The 15005-nt window shown below is 43.7% G+C and overlaps 3 protein-coding genes across 5 annotated transcripts; 2 read left to right on the top strand and 1 right to left on the bottom strand.

The window, feature by feature from the left end:
• Window positions 1–25: 25 nt before the first annotated feature.
• On the top strand, window positions 26–5126 carry LOC114440272 (BUB3-interacting and GLEBS motif-containing protein ZNF207-like). Of its 3 annotated transcripts, XR_003671116.1 has the most exons (12): window positions 26–140; window positions 410–536; window positions 629–767; window positions 840–1022; window positions 1139–1199; window positions 1273–1325; window positions 1409–1563; window positions 1650–1877; window positions 2384–2525; window positions 2602–2724; window positions 2998–3078; window positions 3526–5126. XR_003671116.1 is itself a non-coding variant. In XM_028412618.1 (11 exons), exons 1-11 carry the CDS (start codon window positions 100–102, stop codon window positions 3003–3005), a joined length of 1260 nt encoding a protein of 419 aa, XP_028268419.1. In that variant the 5' UTR covers window positions 26–99; the 3' UTR covers window positions 3006–5126. The 3 variants fall into 3 exon arrangements, 2 of the variants coding, with proteins under 2 accessions (XP_028268419.1, XP_028268418.1); XM_028412618.1 differs by having other exon boundaries at window positions 2998–5126; XM_028412617.1 differs by having other exon boundaries at window positions 2602–5126.
• Window positions 5127–5325: 199 nt separating this feature from the next.
• On the bottom strand, window positions 5326–9646 carry LOC114439624 (zona pellucida sperm-binding protein 3-like). The gene is made up of 10 exons (XM_028411685.1): window positions 9208–9646; window positions 9021–9136; window positions 8843–8946; window positions 8595–8769; window positions 6324–6441; window positions 6164–6246; window positions 5895–6091; window positions 5678–5806; window positions 5540–5602; window positions 5326–5474 (listed from the first exon to the last, which is right to left on the bottom strand). The coding sequence occupies exons 1-10, from the start codon at window positions 9547–9549 to the stop codon at window positions 5326–5328; spliced, it is 1476 nt and encodes a 491-aa protein (XP_028267486.1). The 5' UTR covers window positions 9550–9646.
• Window positions 9647–10523: 877 nt separating this feature from the next.
• Window positions 10524–12426, top strand: LOC114439625 (uncharacterized). The gene is made up of 4 exons (XM_028411687.1): window positions 10524–10983; window positions 11142–11489; window positions 11561–11661; window positions 11802–12426. The coding sequence occupies exons 1-4, from the start codon at window positions 10935–10937 to the stop codon at window positions 12012–12014; spliced, it is 711 nt and encodes a 236-aa protein (XP_028267488.1). The 5' UTR covers window positions 10524–10934; the 3' UTR covers window positions 12015–12426.
• Window positions 12427–15005: the final 2579 nt, after the last annotated feature.

Below are 15005 nucleotides of genomic sequence, written 5' to 3'. Positions count from 1 at the left end.
GCGCTGGGGCCGCGGTGTCTTGTGGGAGACGCGACGCCATCTTCCCGTAAGCTGTGTTTATTATCGGAAAAGCGGCAGCGAAGTGACAGCGCTGAAATCATGGGGAGGAAGAAGAAGAAACAAATGAAGCCTTGGTGCTGGTATCCTTTTCAACAGCTTACATTTGATGCTATGAAACTTCCTGTTAGCGTGTTCTCTGTCAAATAATGTAAAGTTTACTGTCCGTCTGCGAAGAAATTGGCTTTAAATGAGTGTTTGTTGCTGGCTCGTAACATGTAAACAACATGACTGATGTTGAATTTTCTATTTGGCTTCAAATTTAGGAACATTATAACTGAAATAGCCCATGAATATCTTTCATATTTGTTCATGCATGCAGTAAATTTAGTTTCCTAAAGCGTGCTCTCAGGTACTGTAACAGAGATTTTGATGATGAGAAGATTCTCATCCAGCATCAGAAGGCTAAACATTTCAAGTGTCACATCTGTCATAAAAAGCTGTACACTGGACCTGGGCTAGCAATCCACTGTATGCAGGTGAGAGCACATTAATATTATCATATATATATATATAATCTTATAATCAAACAAACTCTTCAAAATTATTTATTATTATACTTTATTTCTAGGTACACAAAGAGACCATTGACGGAGTCCCTAATGCAATACCTGGAAGGACAGATATTGAACTAGAAATATATGGCATGGAGGGCATCCCAGAGAAAGACATGGAAGAGAGGAGACGAGTGCTAGAACAAAAGAACCAAGGTATTTCCAACAAAAGACTCTGAATCTACTGTCTGGTTAGTCAGAGAGACTCACTGTGCTCCTGGTTTTCAGATACTCAAAAGAAAAAACAGAACCAGGATGACTCTGATGAGTATGATGACAACGATGAGCCCGGTCCTTCCTTCCAGCAGCCCGCTGCAGGCCAGCCTCAGGTGGGATACATCCCCCCTATGGGCCAGCCTGGCATGCCTCCTGGCTCTGCGGCACCGGGGATACCGCCAGTCAGCTACTCAGGTGGGAAAGTCCTGATCTCATCTTGACATTAGTTCTCATGTCTGCTTGCAGGAGGATGTGTTTTATATGTAGCTGTGTTTTTAGTCATGTTGTGATTTGGAATCTTCTTCTTTCAGGTATCCCTGTGCCTCCCATGATACCAGGGATGCCCCCTGTCATGCCAGGAATGCCTCCAGGGTCAGTACAACGAATGCAGGCGCTTTATTTCTCTCTGTGGTTTTACATGAGTTTATTTTTCTCCTGTGTTAAGGATGATACCGATGGGTGGTATAATACCCCCGATGATGCCGGGTCTGCCACCAGGTAACCCTCAGAACACGCTAATAATCACTGTGATATCATTTAGAGCGCTATATACATGAATTAGTTTGTTCTGCTGGTATCAGGCATTTCCCCTCCACTGGGTCACCGTCCTGGAATAACACACATGCCTCAGGTGTCTCCTGTTGCAAGTGTGCTGGCCAGACCCATGGTTCCTGCCGCCACTGCCCCGTCTGCCCAGCCTGATGTCACAAAGCCCCTGTTCCCCATTGCTGGACAGGTAGAATCTGCTCCTGCTTTGTCTCCTCGCAGCCTTCTGACACATCCTAACATTCTTCTCCTTCCTCTCTTTCTCCCCTCATTTAGAGTCAGCAGACAGTGCCAGGGCTGCCACACACTCCCCCCTCCACCTCCTCTGACCCCTCCAAAGCCACTTTCCCAGCCTACACTCAAACCAGCACAGCCGTAGCCAGCCCCAGTGCTGACAGCAGCATGGTCTCCAAACCTCCCTCCACTGTGTCCAGTAAGCCTGCCACCCTCATGACCTCCAGTGCAACCAGTAAGTTGATCCATCCTGATGAGGATATCTCACTGGTAAGTAGTCCATCGTGAACAGTCCTCTTTTAATTTTTGTTTTTACCGTAAGTGGCTGCACAATTTTAGAAAAACATTTCTGAGACCATTAGATAAATAAGCTGGATGTTGCATGCTTGTTTCTCCTGTTTAAAGGTAGGGTAGGAGATTTTGAAAACTCAGTGAGAGTGAGCCAGATTTTGAAAGTAAACACACGCCCCTTTCTCTCGGAGCTCACCTCAAGGCCACGCCTCCCAACCAGTCTGTGACTTCGGCCATCATGCATGTACCTCTGTGGTGTGCGCAGAGCAGGAAGAGAGTGACAACCAGCCAATACTCCATGCAGGGGTGCCTCATAGGATTGGCTGATGTTTTTAGCGTCTTATAGCTTCCACAGATGATTCATATTCTTCGTTTTAAAGTGAAACTGCCGAACTAATTGGTTGCTATCGGATTGTAAAGATTGTAAGGTGCAGAACTTCAGTGTCAAATCACTCCTCCTCTGTCGTCTGGCTCATGTGTTCTAGGAGGAGCTGCGGGCTCACCTGCCCAGATACCAGTGTAATATTTCCCACCAAGGCCAGACGGCTGCTGCCGCCGCCCCATCAGTTGGTCCTGTGGGCGCCATGATGACACCTCATCCACACAGCATACGGCATCCCATACCTGGTACATACTATTTATTTATTGTACTCAATGCAGATTTTTGGAACCTTTCCTGTCACTGTATCCATTCCGTCTTTAGGTCAGTATGCCGGACCACCACAGGGGATAGCAGGTTACATACCAGGACGAATGCCTCCATTTGGACAGGCCCCTCCAGTAGTTCCTCCAGGTTACCAGGGAGCCCCTCCTCGGCCACCCATGGGTATGAGACCCCCCGTCATGTCTCCTGGAGGTCGATTTTGAAGTCCTCTCTTAAATAGGTTTGGACAATCAACACTTTTCTAATGTCCTCAGCTGCTAGTAGAGAAACCAGTGTTGGTATTGTGTTACCTACTGCTGAGCTATGAGGAACAAGAGATATAGGAGCATCACAGAGTACAGAGGAAATATTTACCTAACCAAGAACTGTTTCTGTTGATTCTGATTCAAACTGTCTCTGTCCTGTGGCTTCTTTCCTTCTTTATGTTTCATTTAGGTGTGTAGAAGTGTAGTAGATATGGTTCGTAGTGTTGTGAAGGCGCTGGAGTTACATGGGCAGTACCCATCCTGTGTCAAGGCAAGTTTGATGTAAATACATTTCTGTTTGAAGCTAAACAGTGAGGCCTTCACAGCACTTAGTGCTGTTGGACTTGTGTCCCCAACGTTGCTTGGTGAGGGCTTCTACTAACTGTTTCTGCTTCTATTCTGTTTGTTTGTTAAAACTTTATTGATAAAAAGAATCCCTGCATCTCAAATAGATGAGGTAATGAACTGTGTGTGTCAATGTGAAACAACACTGTAATAAAAAGTGGGAAAATGTAAGACTCTGTTTTTGTGGGCTCTTAGTGAGCCAGAGAGGATGTGAGAGCACTTTTAAGTGTTTTGCTTTAGATAATACATTTCTTGATGCTCTGTACACGGCACTGGCAACCAGGCCTTTGACACAGAGCATTGTACAGCTGCATAACATCCGGGTGAACAGTGGCTGTAAGTGCTAAAACCCAGATCTCTCTTCTCCCTGTAGCAATGCCATGGGGGACTGGCTGAGGCCCTGTCTCAGTGTAGCCCTGTGTCAGCCTGAGGCAAGTCTCACCATTTTTTTGTCTTCTCATTCATTAACCAGGGGCCCTCACAGCGTACACGCTGTTGGATATCAATGTCCCCAAACTTGCAGCAAGTTTGGTGAAGGCCCTTGTTTGTGTTGGGTTAGGCATCGTTTTCTTCAGGCATGTTAGCTCATTTAAATGAAGGCTTTTCCCTGGTTTAACTGTTGAGCTGTTTAGAGAGCTTTAAAGGTTCTACATGTAAGAATTGGAATGCATGTTGATTTTAAAATTATAACTTCTTTGGCCATCTGAAAATACTATTTACATTTTATCCTGAAATACCATACCTTTGACATTAGCTTACAGCTAATACAGATAAATTGCTACCCAATAAATGGAAAAGAGCATCTAATTCCTCTCAAGACTGATCTTGCTATTGGCTATCTAGCTAATCAGATGTGGTATAAGTATCTAAAATAAAAATAAAATAACTAAGCTGCAGTTAGCTTAGGTGCTTGCTAATGTTAATAAAAGCAAGATACTAGCTTGGCATAGATATATAGTTTCTTCCCTATCTGACCTGGCTAATGCTAATCAGCTAACATTTTAAAAGTAAACACTGCCAGAGCAATGTAGCCAAGTTACATCTAGTTGGCTAAGCTAAGCTTCTTTGCTTGCTAGTGTTATCACAAGCAGATAGCCGAGTGGATGTGATGGCTGGCTAGCTTGCCGTGTAACATCATGATTTACACAGCAATTAATTGTATGAGTGTACAAAGCAAATGTGTGGAACTACTGCTTGTCCTGTAAAGTTCTGTGGTTAGCCAGCTAGCTGTAACTTGGCTAGAATGCACTGAGCCGATGTGGCCATCATAACTTGCAAGGACGAGCAGCGAGATGCTAACTGCAGTTCACTTTGTAGCCGTGGGTGTTTTTCCTGATTCTTACATCTGGAACCTTATTTTTCATTTAGAAGCTTGGATATTGTGCAGTTTGTCAGGAAGTTGAAAGAAACTTCTTTTGTTTGTAAAATGGCTTTTACCCCTTAATCCTGTTTGTTTCATCAGCTTTCCTCACTTGATCATTTGATTCTAACTTCTTACATGAAGGAGAATCTCTGCCAGTAACAGGTTAGTTAAAGCTGTAAGTACCACTACCACCATTGTAATTTTCACAGACATGTTTGTGCATTATATCATAAAATATCCATCGTGTATAGGTTCTTTAGAAAACACAGAATAAGCTCACACGTTTTACATTTAACTCTGACGGCAGCCGGTCGTTTTGCTGATGTCTAATGGGAAACAAAAAGTCCAGAATGTACTCCTGCTACATGCACCACCATGCATGCAGCATTTCATAGTATTTGACCTTTTAAAACGAATCAGTTTCATGTTGTATACATATTTGATTGGTCCTCCTGACATTAGATCATGTTCTGTAAAGCTCTACCTTCTGAATAAAGTGAGTATGTAATGAAACCTGACTTGGAAGATTTTAGAGTACAGTCCGAGTATGTATCCCTCAAAGTATTCTGCACCAGATCTGAATGCTTCTAAATAAATTGATCAACTCTGCATTTCACCGCTTGGTCATTTTATTCTGCCCTCGGTTTCACAATAGAACCATGTTGCTAATAATCAAATGGTGGTAAAGGGATTTTTTTTTTTAAATCTCAATCTCATTGTAGCACCTGGTCCTTAAACTAAATTTGTTAATCACACACAAAAATTCCACATAGCATACTCATCAGAAATCACACTCCTAACTGTAACCGTTTATTTAATTGGGATAATCGTATCAGGTTCTGTACCAGTTACATTTGACAGTGTAGTTGGGCTGATGTCATCCAGGACCGCTGTGCCGTTACCGTCCCCCTCCAGTGTGACCTCAAGGCTGGCTGCAGTTTCCAGGGGTTCTTCATGTTCTGTAAACAGATACAAGTTATTTTATGTCAGAGGTCCACTTCAAGTTGTCCCTTTGTCCCTTTACCTCCTAGATCCACTTCATCCTCTTCATCCAGGTCTGGAGTGGGAAGCGGTCCCTCCTTCAGATCTAGAGTCAAACACATTTTTTATGATCTGGTCTTTAAAAACAGGTGATTCCTTTGGATATCTGGAGGCGTCTAACCGTTTATTCCACTTCTCCACTGGCTGCCGTAGAATGGCATGTCCAGTTTCAATTCATCCTCAGGTACAGGCGCACTTTTCTGTGCAGGCAAAACCGTCAGAGGACCCACTCTGGCCTCCTGTTTCCACACTAAGAAAAAGACACAGGAGGGAACAACATTACAGATCACAGGCTGGTTTAGTTGTTACATGCACAGACTACAGAAATCAGCCAGTACCAGTCTTCCTGTCCCAGTCCGTCTCCAGTCTGCTCTTCTTCAAGGGCTCAGGTTCTACCAGCTTCCCAAAACCACGAGGTCCAAACCCCCGAGGTCCAAACCTGCCGGCACTCCTGGGCTTGCCGTGGGTTTGGCCGACCTCGTTTTGGTGTTGACAATACCCACACAGGTAGTCATTACCATCAGCTGACCGCCATCTGCTAAATAGTTTTATTGTTCAGACATGCTTCCGCTCATTAGGTTAAATTATTGACTCAAGTCACACTTGCCTTTCTTGCATGAAGGTGCACGCCTTATTCTTGGAGTCTACTTCAGTAACCGGTACAGCAGTCAGGTGACATGTGATGTAGAGCTGTGAAATATACAGAAAAGTGGAGAAATGATTACACAAACACATAATACAGACACGATGCAAGTGTACAACCTCACTTCTCCTCTGTCGTCATCGTGGAACTTAAAAGCATCGATGACCAACTGAAGCTTGTCATCCTGTGTCCTGGGTAAGAAGTGAGCCTTAGAACCAGGAAGCTGAGAGTCCACCAGGCACCTAGAGAGAACAACACCGACTGAATGGACCATTAAACCACATGTTAAATCTGGATTTTACTCAATGCTCACATTAACAATTGCTAACTGTTAGCTGTAACTTAGCCTCACAATGCAGATCCCTTCAGAATATTTGATGAGTTTGCAAAAAAAAAACTGACACTGACAACACTGAAAGACTTGGGTGTGTGACATTAAAACAACTGGAAATTAACACAGGATGCTAGCTCACATTCGGTGTATTAGCAACAACGGGATGCTAACTGCAGTTCCTGTTACGGCCACTGGTAGCACCATCCATTACACACAGATTTTAGGCTTTAAATCTGCTTTTACAAAACATATTTCTGTTTCCTTTGACAAACACTAGACGTTACAAGGTTCGATTAAATGTTTAAAAAAAAAGTCGAAAGCTAAAACTAGGCTAGTGGAACCTGGTAAAGAAGTTCAGCTTAAATATGGTTACATACACTCAACAAAAATATAAACGCAACACTTTTGTTTTTGCTCCCATGTTTCATGAGATGGACTTGAAGATCTAAACTTCATTCCAGATACACAATATTACCATTCCTCTCAAACATTGTTCACAAATCTGTCTAAATGTGTGATAGTGAGCACTTCTGCTTTGCTGAGATAATCCATCCCACCTCACAGGTGTGCCACATCAAGATGCTGATCTGACATCATGATTAGTGCACAGGTGTACCTCAAACTGCCCACAATAAAAGGCCACCCTGAAATGTGCAGTTTTGTCTCACAGCAAAATGCCACAGATGCCACAAGCATTGAGGGAGCGTGCAATTGGCATGCTGACAGCAGGAATGTCAACCAGATCTGTTGCTCGTGCATTGAATGTTCATTTCTCCACCATAAGCCGTCTCCAAAGGCGTTTCAGAGAATATGGCAGTACATCCAATCGGCCTCACAACCGCAGACCACGAGTAACCACACCAGCCCAGGACCTCCACATCCAGCAGGTTCACCTCCGAGATCGTCTGAGACCAGCCACTCAGACAGCTGCTGAAACAATTGGTTTGCATAACCAAACAATTTCTGCACAAACTGTCAGAAACCGTCTCAGGGAAGCTCAACTGCATGCTCGTCGTCCTCATCGGGGTCTTAACCTGACTCCAGATCGTCGCCGTAACAGACTTGAGTGGGCAAATGCTCACATTCGATGGTGTCTAGCACGTTGGAGAGGTGTTCTCTTCACGGATGAATCTCGGTTTACATTGTTCAGGGCAGATGGCAGACAGCGTGTATGCAGCGTGTGCTTTGCTGATGTCAATGTTGTGGATCGAGTGGCCCATGGTGGTGGTGGGGTCATGGTATGGGCAGGCATCTGTTATGGACGAAGAACACAGGTGCATTTTATTGATGGCATTTTGAATGCACAGAGATACCGTGATGAGATCCTGAGGCCCATTGTTGTGCCATACATCCATGAACATCACCTCATGTTTCAGCAAGATAATGCACGGCCCCATGTTGCAAGGATCTGTACACAATTCTTGGAAGCTGAAAATGTCCCAGTTCTTGCATGGCCAGCATACTCACCGGACATGTCACCCATTGAACATGTTTGGGATGTGCTTGACCGGCGTATACGACAGCGTGCACCAGTTCCCACTAATATCCAGCAACTTCGCACAGCCATTGAAGAGGAGTGGACCAACATTCCACAGGCCACAATAGACAATCTGATAAACTCTATGCGAAGAAGATGTGTTGCACTGCATGAGGCAAATGGTGGTCACACCAGATACTGACTGGTTCTGAGTCCCCAGACCGCCAATAAAGCAGAAACAAAATGCACATTTCAGGGTGGCCTTTTATTGTGGGCAGTTTGAGGTACACCTGTGCACTAATCATGATGTCAGATCAGCATCTTGATGTGGCACACCTGTGAGGTGGGATGGATTATCTCAGCAAAGCAGAAGTGCTCACTATCACACATTTAGACAGATTTGTGAACAATGTTTGAGAGGAATGGTAATATTGTGTATCTGGAATGAAGTTTAGATCTTCAAGTCCATCTCATGAAACATGGGAGCAAAAACAAAAGTGTTGCGTTTATATTTTTGTTGAGTGTAGATCTGCACAGATGGGACACAGATGGGTGCAGAAGTGAATTCTCCAGTCATTGCTTACCCATTTTCAATAAAGTGGTATTGGGGTTCAGTGTTCACGTCGGGGTCAAGTGTGGCCACGCAGCTGCTGAAGAACACGCGGAGCCCCACGTGATGTCCGACTCTGACCGAGGCCTCGAGGCTGATGGTCTCGCCGAGGTGATACACGTTGGCGCCTCTCTCATACAGCCAGTCGTCTGCACACAAATCAAAGCAGTGAGTACAAAGGAAGACCAAGGAGGCCTGGGAGAGGAACCTGCAGGAACGTACCCTTCATCAGCTTCAAGTCAAACGCTAAGGTTTCCGCAGTGGCCTGCGTGGATGTAAAGGTGATCCAGGTAGGTGTGAGTGAAGAACTGGACAAGCTGTACTTCCTGAGAAACGCAGCACGTGAGCAGCGGTCCAGTATGTTTTTATTTTGAGGCAGGATTTAAAAAGACGGACAGACCTGTCATAGTGACACTCAATTGGAATCACAGCCCCTTCCATCCAAACCACCCCTTTAGGAGAGTCCACAGGCGAGTATATGAGGAGGTTTGTGTAGACCAGAGAGGTCTCAGTCATCTGTGGACACCAGGGACGTTCATTAGTGCAAGTTCTGAACAATAAGTGTGTAAAAAGAGAGATCAGGTTACCCAGTGTTTTGTGCCACAGTCATCGAATCCCACAAGGATCCTGTATTCATCTCCAGAGGAAGGTGCAGCTGTGCAGAAGTCATCCCGCTCCACACCGAGCCGCAGATCATCACTGTTAACAGGAGCTCCGACTGCAAACATGTCGGCTTGGATCACAATCTCCAGGGAGTCCGGGTGGCAGGTCACACTGACCGTGTTCACCCTCTCCTGCTGTTTAGAGCCGTAGCTCCGTGGAAGCTGAGGCCGTTTATACAGAGCATGCTGCCTGCGGTGTGCTGGTGGGAACGCAGAGACACAGAACCCTGACAAGAGGAGTCCAACAAGAAGGTGTGAGGTCTCCATAATTGTTCTGGGTAACAAACAAACAAACAGCACACACAGACAGACACCTGTCTGATCCACACAGCAGCACACACACACACGGTCAGGCCTGCTTTTCAAAAATCAGGCAAGCATCAGGTCAGCTCTCACTGCTGAGGCCAATTATCTGCTAATCAGCTCTCTCTCTCACACACACAACCTCTGTTCAGGCTCACAGTCACATTTCATTCAGCCAGTGTTCAAGACAAACAGGGCATCTCTGTGCTGTTGATAGTTTGTAGGTTAAAATATACTTTATATTAGTCTAGATGGAAATAGGGGTCCATGGCTTTTTTATGCCACCTGATTTTGAAGTGAAAATCAAGAAAGTGTCTGAAGTGTCTATTTTCAGAATCTGCCAGGCACCAAGCTGAAATAATGTCCCAATGACTTCATTTTTAACCCTTTACTGCACAAAAAAAGCCCAAGAAATTAGAAAACGATACAGAAAGTGGCATAACTTCTGATGTAAACAACATAGAGTCAAATAAACACATGTTCCCACACAATGTTGACCCGAGGAATTCAATGGAATAGTTATTTATTACATTTAACTATATCTTGAATCTGTTTATGAACAAAAACAGCAAAAAATGTATAAAAGATGCATGGAGGACCAACTATCTCAATGACTTAATTTTTAACCCTTTACTGCAGAGTAAACCTTGGAAAATAGAAAGATAGTTGGTCCTCCATGCATCTTTTATACATTTTTTGCTGTTTTTGTTCATAAACAGATTCAAGATATAGTTAAATGTAATAAATAACTATTCCATTGAATTCCTCGGGTCAACATTGTGTGGGAAAATGTGTTTATTTGACTCTATGTTGTTTACATCAGAAGTTGCCATTTTCTGTATCGTTTTCCAATTTCTTGGGCTTTTTTTGTGCAGTAAAGGGTTAAAAATGAAGTCATTGGGACATTATTTCAGCTTGGTGCCTGGCAGATTCTGAAAATAGACACTTTGGATTAAGGATTAAAAAAATATAGTTTATATACCATAAAACAAACAAGCTGTTATAATTTTGGCTTGTGTTGTCAGTAGGAGCAGACCTCAGCGCTCCTACACACAGTCAAACCGCTGAACAACTGACATCAACACTCACCGTGCTGCCGCCTCTCTGTTAACCTGTCACGTGATGCAGAATGAAAGTTGAAGCCTAGGTGTGTACAGCACTGCTGGTTTTGAAGTCAGACAGTCTCTCGGTGTGCACAGGACCAACCTCAGCGCTTTAACATCCGCTTCCTGTACAGGAACAATAACAGGAGTGTGGCTGCCCACGTCTCACAGCAGAGTGAGGAGGAAGGCTGTGAGAGCTGTGAGAGTATCACTGACTATGACTGTGAGAGTATCACTGACGGGGCCATGAAGACACGTCTGACCCACGTCCTGGTTTTTATCCAGCTCCTTGAAGGTAAGACACACAAAATATCAGAAATTAGATCTCAAAATCCTGAAATAAATGTTGAATATTAGGTTTATGAATACAGTAAAGCTGTCCTCCTCTGTGATGTTCATCTGAGTAAAGGGTCACACTATCAGCCTCACTTACTCTTTATTTTCCACGTGTAGCCTATGCAGAGTTGAGGCATCTGACTGAGGGGCAGTCTCTGGGACTTTCCTGCTCGTCCCAGCAAAACCGCAGCAGCCCGGAGAGCCTCCACCTGTACCACCGTGACGCCCAGAACCAGACCACCCTCCTGTCCATGGCTGAGGGCGACGAGGTCAGGGTGGACCCCGCACACAGGGGGCGACTGCAGATCTTTGGAGGATTGAACTCGCCAACGGTCAATGTGACCATCTCTCGCTTACAGCACAGTGACAGTGGACTTTACGTGTTTGAGCTGAGCTACAGAGAGGGGAATGGCTCCGACCACATCATCAGTCCACGCAGGGTGTTCCTGTTGGTGGACGCGGCAGGTACGTGGTTAAAAAAACTTCAGCACAGCGCTTAGAAAGGCTTCAGATTTAACAGTGTGTTTGTGTTGTAGGGGGGTCATGCCAGGTCAGTTACACCACTCTGCTCCTGACCATCTTCGCAGCAGTGGGGCTCCTTGCACTGACCCTCAGCTGGATGGCTGCACAGACATGTGTGAGTATTTAAACCAGACTCATATTTAACCAGGTAATTTCTGAGGTTGTACAGTACAGTGTGCTCTTATGTGAGTAGTCAGTCAGTCAGTAGTCAGTCGGACAGGCAGCTTGCTGATCTGTGTCTCGTGTGTGCTGTAGGGGGAGGCGAGGCGTCGTCACAGACCACCTCCTCATGCGCCTATCTATGAGGAAATGAGCAGGAAGCAACAGAGCCCTGAGAGACCCCAAAATAACCGCAAGGCCTCCACACAGCTGGAGGAAGTCCACTTCCCCGTGTACGCCAACCCCCAAATCCGACAGCCACAGGACAACTACTACGCCTGTCCCAGACAGCTGGCCCTCAGAGCCTGATGCATGATATGACTTTAAACCAGACAAACAGGAAACATACAGCAAAAACAAGACCTGTCTGCCGGAAGCTTTACTTTTAAAATGTGGGTGTAAATGTTAAGTATGTAGTAGAATAGCTGGCTGAGTGTGCACCTCACAAACCCACCCACTGATAAATGACATACTGCAGCTCCTGTCACCACTCTGAAGCGTTCAGCCGGTTGGCTGTGAGGCAGTTTTTTGGGTGAAAACTACGATTGTAATATTAAAATTATATGGATTTATTTTCAGTTTCTTCCACACACTTCCAGGTAAAAGTATCTCCATTATTTTGGATTTCATTCCAACACGTGGTTTGAATGCTCAATTCTGATTGGTCAATCCAATTGTTCTGCATTCTATTATTTCTGATTGACTGACTTCTGACTGTTGCTATGGACACAGCTCTGATAACTGTAGATTATAAAGATCTAAAAATATCACTGCCAGTGTGAGAGCATTTCTGTAAAGCAGACTATTTTGATTGTAAAAGGTGCTATATAAATAAAATAAAATAAATATCTTGTCCTAGCCAAGCTTATGACGACACTGGGTTGGTTGGGGTAGAAATTAGCTACCATTAGCTAACTAGCTGCGACAACTTTGACAACAAATACGAAGCTAAAACCGTTACAAAGGTGGTCAGGACGATTTATTTAAAAATCAATAAAGTTAATACGCTGAAACAATTGTCCACTTTTATAAGAAGTGAGTGGTTCTTTGGCCAGCAGCACTAAAATGAGAGAACCCTCCTGTTAGCTAGCAATGCTAGCATTTGTAGCAACCACAGTGAAAACGGGCGCAGCGTAGTTTAGCTTAACACACTTGACTCACTGTGTGAGCAAATACGACGCGGCTCCCTCCGTGTGTTCCTTCTGCCCCGGTGAAAACACGACTCATTTAGGCCCCGTTCACACTGGAGAAAGTCATTCCAGCTAGAGTAGGATTGAGCCCAGACAGCCTTTAAGCTGGATGCGTTCAGACCTATTTTCAAATCTGGCACACACACACAGTTGTGTCCGCACTCAATCCGGCTTCATCCAGCATGTTTGCTGTTCTCCAAACCACTAGGTGGCGCCTCGTAATATGGCTAATAATGTGGCTAGCCGGATTCGCTAGCCACATTTGCGTTCACACCTGAGCCACATTTGAGCCAATCCTGCTAGATCCACCTCTCGAGGGTGGATCTAGCAGGATTGAAATCAAACTGGATTCAGCCGGATTGGAGGTGTTCACACTCGGAAAAAAACACATCTGGATTGATCTGGATGCGGCCAAATCCTGCTTAAGCCACATTTTTTTCCCCAGTGTGAACGGGGCCTTAGCTGTTAGCATTTAGCAGCGGAGCGCCGGTGAGTCTGGCAGCTGTGCTAACTATCTGCGTCGTTGACGCACAGCTTCAATAACAGAATGTATCCAACGACATATAAAATAATAAAAAAAATAACCAGCGGGACAATTTTAACAGCCAAGAAAAAAAATGCTATTTTATTAATATTTGAAAGAAGCTCCATAGTTTCAAGAAAACATTTGTTTCGGTGCATGTCATTTAACAATCACATTCTATGAGGAGAAAGATATACAGAAAGAAAAAAGAAAACATTACAAGCCACTGACTTCTTATTAACTCTCAGTACAGACATTTTACTTAATATTTCAAAAAACAAACAAAAAAAAGGAAAAAAAAAACAACCCCCCCCCACTGTCCATTAACCCCTAACAAATGAGGAACATAAACCCCTCAGGGTGGCAGGCTAGGATCCCACAGTGCTAAAGAGTGAGACGCTCATTGGTTTTTATAAATACACAGCATGGCGATGTAGCACTAGGTTGATCTGAACAGGAGGAAGGAAGCTGGAGGGTGATGGAGAGACACCTCCACCCCCCCAAACCTGACCCCCCCCCCCCCCCCCACCCTCCTTCCTTTAAATTACTTAAACAATTAAAAACACATTGGATCCCAAAAACCCCTGCAATAGAACAGCCCGCAACACTTGTGCATAGTTTCTTGATCCTTTACAACCAGCTCAGGTTTTTTTTTGTTTTTTTTTACAAACATCCTCCAAAAAATGTGAAAAATGCTCCACAGAAAAGTCTGATTTATCTACTGATAATACCCGCAGCGGGAGAATGAGAGAGAGAGAGACAGAAAGAGAGAGAGAGAGAGAGAGTAATGCACAATGTTCCTGATTCAGTCAGGACGGGACCTCATAGATTCAAACTTACAGCATTTGCATGTGTTTCACCGTCTTTTTCTTTTCTTTTTTTTTCTTTTTTACAAACTCATTGACCATTTTTGTTTGTTTTCTTTAAAATGTAAAGCAATTTTAATATATAGATTTATATATAAAGCACTCCATTTTCATTTAAAGTCCATTATTTGGTTGTAATATAACTTGCTACGGATTTTCTCTTCTTCTGAAATCCATAACTTTCAGTGCTTAGAATTGTTTCTTTTAACTCATCCTTTTTTTTTTTATTCTTTTTTTTTTTAACTCATCATAAAAATGTACATTAAAATGACGTGGAGTTGGTACTCTGGAACCCTGGCCTTCCTGAGACAAGATCCACTTTTTCATGTGTGTGCAAGATAGTGAGCAATTATGTATTTTTTTTTTACTTTTTATATATATATATGGAAATAATATATATATATATAATCAACATAAAAACATACAGGCTTTAGAAAGTCCATGAAATTAACACAGAACAAATAAAAGGTTAACAACACTGTTGGATCCCAGAGTTCTGAAAGTAGCACGATAAACCTTCATTCTGTTTTTGTTGTTGTTTTTAATGGAAGCATCTGTCCTTTTCTTCTTTTTCCAACATTCCAATGGTTTTAATTCCTTGCTGATATTTTTTAATGAACTCCAGACAAAAAAAGTGTTTGTAAACTGTCAGTGGCCTTGCAGAAAAAAAAAATAAGATGAGTGAACAATAAAAACAGAAAGAAAGCTAACAAAACAACCC

Source organism: Parambassis ranga, chromosome 8, assembly GCF_900634625.1.
Source record: "Parambassis ranga chromosome 8, fParRan2.1, whole genome shotgun sequence".
In the NCBI taxonomy this organism is placed as follows: domain Eukaryota; kingdom Metazoa; phylum Chordata; class Actinopteri; family Ambassidae; genus Parambassis; species Parambassis ranga.
This window is presented reverse-complemented; position numbering and strand designations above follow the sequence as displayed.

What these genes read in the sequence shown, in the direction of transcription:
- LOC114440272 (XM_028412617.1), top strand. Translation starts at nt 100, where the DNA reads ATGGGGAGGAAGAAGAAGAAACAAATGAAGCCTTGGTGCTG. An exon ending in ACCGCCAGTCAGCTACTCAG is followed by an intron (nt 1,023 to 1,138) that starts GTGGGAAAGTCC and finishes TTCTTCTTTCAG; the next exon opens with GTATCCCTGTGCCTCCCATG. An exon ending in ATGCCAGGAATGCCTCCAGG is followed by an intron (nt 1,200 to 1,272) that starts GTCAGTACAACG and finishes TCCTGTGTTAAG; the next exon opens with GATGATACCGATGGGTGGTA.
- LOC114439624 (XM_028411685.1), bottom strand. Translation starts at nt 9,549, where the DNA reads ATGGAGACCTCACACCTTCTTGTTGGACTCCTCTTGTCAGGGTTCTGT. An exon ending in ATTGAGTGTCACTATGACAG is followed by an intron (nt 8,947 to 9,020) that starts GTCTGTCCGTCT and finishes TGCGTTTCTCAG; the next exon opens with GAAGTACAGCTTGTCCAGTT. An exon ending in GGACTGGGACAGGAAGACTG is followed by an intron (nt 5,807 to 5,894) that starts GTACTGGCTGAT and finishes TCTTTTTCTTAG; the next exon opens with TGTGGAAACAGGAGGCCAGA.
- LOC114439625 (XM_028411687.1), top strand. Translation starts at nt 10,935, where the DNA reads ATGAAGACACGTCTGACCCACGTCCTGGTTTTTATCCAGCTCCTTGAA. An exon ending in TTTTATCCAGCTCCTTGAAG is followed by an intron (nt 10,984 to 11,141) that starts GTAAGACACACA and finishes TTCCACGTGTAG; the next exon opens with CCTATGCAGAGTTGAGGCAT. An exon ending in GGATGGCTGCACAGACATGT is followed by an intron (nt 11,662 to 11,801) that starts GTGAGTATTTAA and finishes TGTGTGCTGTAG; the next exon opens with GGGGAGGCGAGGCGTCGTCA.